At 69.8% G+C, this 4281-nt stretch overlaps 1 protein-coding gene across 1 annotated transcript; it reads left to right on the plus strand.

Moving 5' to 3' along the window:
* Positions 1-318: 318 nt before the first annotated feature.
* Positions 319-2511, plus strand: LOC148590122 (large ribosomal subunit protein uL11m-like; the record flags this gene model as incomplete). The annotated part of the gene is made up of 4 exons (XM_088539455.1): positions 319-450; positions 525-620; positions 1776-1869; positions 2471-2511. Coding segments are annotated over exons 1-4 (363 nt in total), but the record flags the coding sequence as incomplete, so codon positions are not given.
* Between the last annotated feature and the right edge of the window lie 1770 nt (positions 2512-4281).

The following is a 4281-nucleotide window of genomic DNA, read 5'->3' on the forward strand; positions in this document are numbered from 1 at the left end:
GATGCCCCGCGGCCCCACCAGGGACTACAGCTCCCATGATGCTCCTTGGCTCCAGGCGGACCGCAACTCCCATGATGCCCCGCGGCCTCCACCAGGGACTACCGCTCCCGTGATCCCCGCGGCTGCAGGCGGACCACAACTCCCATGATGCCCCGCGGCGCCGCCCCGCCTTCCCGCCGTGCCCCGCCCCCCGTTCCGCTCCGCCCCTCCTTCCCGCCCCGCCCCTCCTTCCCGCCCCGCCCCTCCTTCCCGCCGTGCTCCGCCCCCCGTTCCGCCCCGCCCCGCCCCTCCCGCCCCGCCCCGCCCCTCCCTCCCGCCATGTCCCGCGCCGCTCGCGCGCTCTCCGCGCGGGGTCCCCGCGACGCCGCCGCCGCCGCCCGGTGGCTCCGCACGATCCTCCCGGCCGGGCGGGCGGCGCCGGGGCCGCCGCTGGGGCCGCTGCTGGGGCAGGTGGGACCGGGGGGGGTGGGACCCGGGCCGGGTCCCGCCGGGTCCCGCCGGTAACGCGGCTCCCCCCCTCCCAGCGCGGGATCCCGGTCGGGCCCTTCTGCAACGAGTTCAACGAGCGGACGAGGCTGCTGCGGCCCGGGCTGCCCCTGCGCGTGCGGCTGCGCGTGCGCGTGAGCGGGGACACGGGGGGCCGCGGGGACACGGGGGGGGCGCGGGGACACGGGGGGGCCGCGAGGACACGGGGGGGGGCCGCGGGGACACGGGGGGGCCGCGGGGACACGGGGGGACAGCGGGGACGGGGGGGGGACCGCGGGGACGCGGGGGGACCGCGGGGACCCCCCAAGGGACAACGGGGACTGCGGGGACACGGGGGGGCCGCGGGGACACGGGGGGGGACCGCGGGGACACGGGGGGGACGCGGGGACACGGGGGGACCGCGGGGACCCCCCGGGGACACCGGGACACCCCCCCCCCCCCGCAGACGCGGGACCCCCCCCATTCCCGCGCCCCCCTCTGCCCACGTGACCCGCTGTGACCACGTGACCCCGCGGCAACCGCCCCCCCCGGAGTCCCCGAGGGCCACGTGACCCCCCCGTGGTCACATGACGCGCTGAAAGCGGCGCCTTTAAGAGCCCCCCCCCCCCCCGGATCACCGTGACCCCCCCCGTGTCCCCGCCCCCTCGGTGACGTCCCCCAGTGACGTCCCCATGTCCCCGCCCCCCGGTGACCCCGCCCCCCAGTGACGCCCCCATCTGTGTCCCCGCCCCTCGGTGACGCCCCCCGCTCACCCCCCTCCATTTCCCCGCCCCCCAGTGACGTCCTCATGTCCCCGCCCCCCGGTGACCCCGCCCTCCACGTGTCTGCCCTCGGCGACCCCGCCCCCTGGTGACACCCCCTGTGTCCCCGCCCCCCGGTGACGCCCCCATCCGTGGCCCCGCCCCCCAGGTAACCCCCCCCAGTGACGTCCTCATGTCCCCGCCCCCCGGTGACGCCCCCCTCCATTTCCCCGCCCCCCCGGTAGCCCCCCCCAATGACGTCCCCATGTCCCCGCCCCTGCTGGCCCCGCCCCCCGCTGACCCCTCCTCCATTTCCCCGCCCCCCCAGTGATGCCCCCATGTCCCCACCCCCCAGGTGACCGCCCCCAGTGACGTCATCATGTCCCCACCCCCGGTGACGCCCCCCTCCATTTCCCCGCCCCCCGGTAGCCCCCCCAGTGACGCCCCCATGTCCCCGCCCCCCGCTGACCCCGCCCCCGGTGTCCCCGCCCCCCGCTGACCCCGCCCCCGGTGTCCCCGCCCCCCCGCTGACCCCGCCCCCCCCCGCAGCCCGGCGGCTCCTACGAGTTGGACATCGGCCCCCCCCGGTCCAGCTACTTCCTGAAGGGCGTGGCCGGCATCGAGCGGGGGGCGGGGCGTCCCGGTGAGGGGGCGGGGCCGCGAGGGGGCGGGGCCGGGAGGGGGGCGCGGGGGGCGGGGCTGGGAGCCCATGGGGGGTGCCCCGGGGGGGGGTCCATAGGGCCCCATAGGGGGTCCGGGCTGCCCCATAGGGCCCCATAGGGGGTCCCGGCTGCCCCATAGGGGGGTCCCGGGTGCCCCCCAAGTGGGTCCAGGGCCCCATAGGGGGTTCTCGACTGCCCCCCAAGTGGGTCGTGAGCGCCCCATAGGGAGGTCCTTGGGGTGCCCTAGGAGAGGGGCTGCCCCATAGGGCCCTGTAAGGGGGTCCCTGGGGTGCCCTAGAGACAGGGGTGCCCCATAGGGCCCCATGGGGGGGGTCCCCACTGCCCCATAGCGGGTCCCGGCTGCCCCATGGCTGCCCCATGGGGGTCCCGGCTGCCCCATAGGGGGGTCCTGGCTGCCCCATAGGGCCCCATGGGGGGGTCCCGGCTGCCCCATAGGGCCCCATGGGGGGTCCTGGCTGCCCCATAGCGGGTCCCGGCTGCCCCATAGGGCCCCATGGCCGCCCCATGGCCGCCCCATGGGGGTCCCGGCCACCCCATGGCCGCCCCATGGCTCCCCCCCAGGTCACGAGGTGGCCGGGCTGGTGTCCCTGCCCCATAGGGGGGTCCCGGCTGCCCCATGGCTGCCCCATAGCGGGTCCCGGCTGCCCCATAGGGCCCCATGGGGGTCCCGGCCGCCCCATGGCCGCCCCATAGGACCCCATGGCTCCTCCCCCCAGGTCACGAGGTGGCCGGGCTGGTGTCGCTGCCCCATAGCGGGTCCTGGCTGCCCCATAGGGCCCCATGGCTGCCCCATAGGACCCCATGGGGGTCTGGGCTGCCCCATGGCTGCCCCATGGCTCCTCCCCCCAGGTCACGAGGTCGCCGGGCTGGTGTCGCTCCCGCAGCTCTACGAGGTGGCCCTGGCCAAGGGGCGGGGCCTGCAGGAGCCGGGGGGCGGGGCTCCGCCGGCCCCGCCCTCCCCCGCCGCCCTGCGCCGCCTGGTGGGGGCCCTGGTGGGGAGCGCGAGGAGCCTGGGGCTGCGGGTGGTGCCGCGGTGAGAACAATGGGAGAACAATGGGAGAACAATGGGAGAACGATGGGAGAACAACGGGAGAACAATGGGATAACAATGGGAGAACAACGGGAGAACAACGGGAGAACAACGGGATAACGATGGGATAACGATGGGATAACGATGGGAGAACAATGGGATAACGATGGGAGAACAATGGGAGAACAATGGGAGAACAACGGGAGAACGATGGGAGAACGATGGGATAACGATGGGATAACGATGGGATAACGATGGGAGAACGATGGGAGAACGATGGGAGAATGATGGGAGAACGATGGGAGAACGATGGGAGAACGATGGGAGAACGATGGGAGAACGATGGGAGAACGATGGGAGAACAATGGGAGAACAATGGGAGAACAATGGGAGAACAATGGGATAACGGGATAACAATGGGATAACGATGGGATAACGGGTGGGGGCCCTGGTGGGGAGCGCGAGGAGCCTGGGGCTGCGGGTGGTGCCGCGGTGAGAACAATGGGAGAACAATGGGATAACGATGGGATAACGATGGGAGAACAATGGGGGAACGATGGGAGAACAATGGGAGAACAATGGGATAACGATGGGAGAACAATGGGAGAACAATGGGAGAACGATGGGAGAACGATGGGAGAACGATGGGAGAACGATGGGAGAACGATGGGAGAACGATGGGAGAACAATGGGATATAACGGGATAACGATGGGATAACGATGGGAGAACGATGGGATAACGATGGGAGAACAATGGGATAACAATGGGATAACAATGGGAGAACAATGGGATAACGATGGGAGAACAATGGGATATAACGGGATAACAATGGGATAACGATGGGAGAACAATGGGATAACGATGGGAGAACAATGGGAGAACAATGGGAGAACAATGGGAGAACAACGGGAGAACGATGGGATAACGATGGGAGAACGATGGGATATAACGGGATAACGATGGGATAACGATGGGATAACGATGGGAGAACGATGGGATAACGATGGGATAACAATGGGATAACGGGATAACGGGAATGGGATAACGGGATAACGGGAATGGGAATGGGATAACGGGATAACGGGAATGGGATAACGGGGACCGGGATAGCAGGAATGGGATAACAGGATAGCGGGAATGAGATAGCAGGAACGGGATCGGGATAGCGGGAACGGGATCGGGACAGGGAATGGGACAACGGGGAATGGGATAGCGGGATAACGGGATAATGGGATAACGGGAGTGGGAATGGGATAACGGGATAACGGGATAGAGCGGGATAACGGGAGAGCGGGAACGGGATAACGGGATATTGGGATACCGGGAATGGGAAAGGGAGCG

This window comes from Tinamus guttatus, unplaced genomic scaffold, assembly GCF_059628265.1.
Source record: "Tinamus guttatus ecotype Peru unplaced genomic scaffold, ASM5962826v1 Tinamus_guttatus_pri_ptg001705l, whole genome shotgun sequence".
NCBI lineage: Eukaryota > Metazoa > Chordata > Aves > Tinamiformes > Tinamidae > Tinamus > Tinamus guttatus.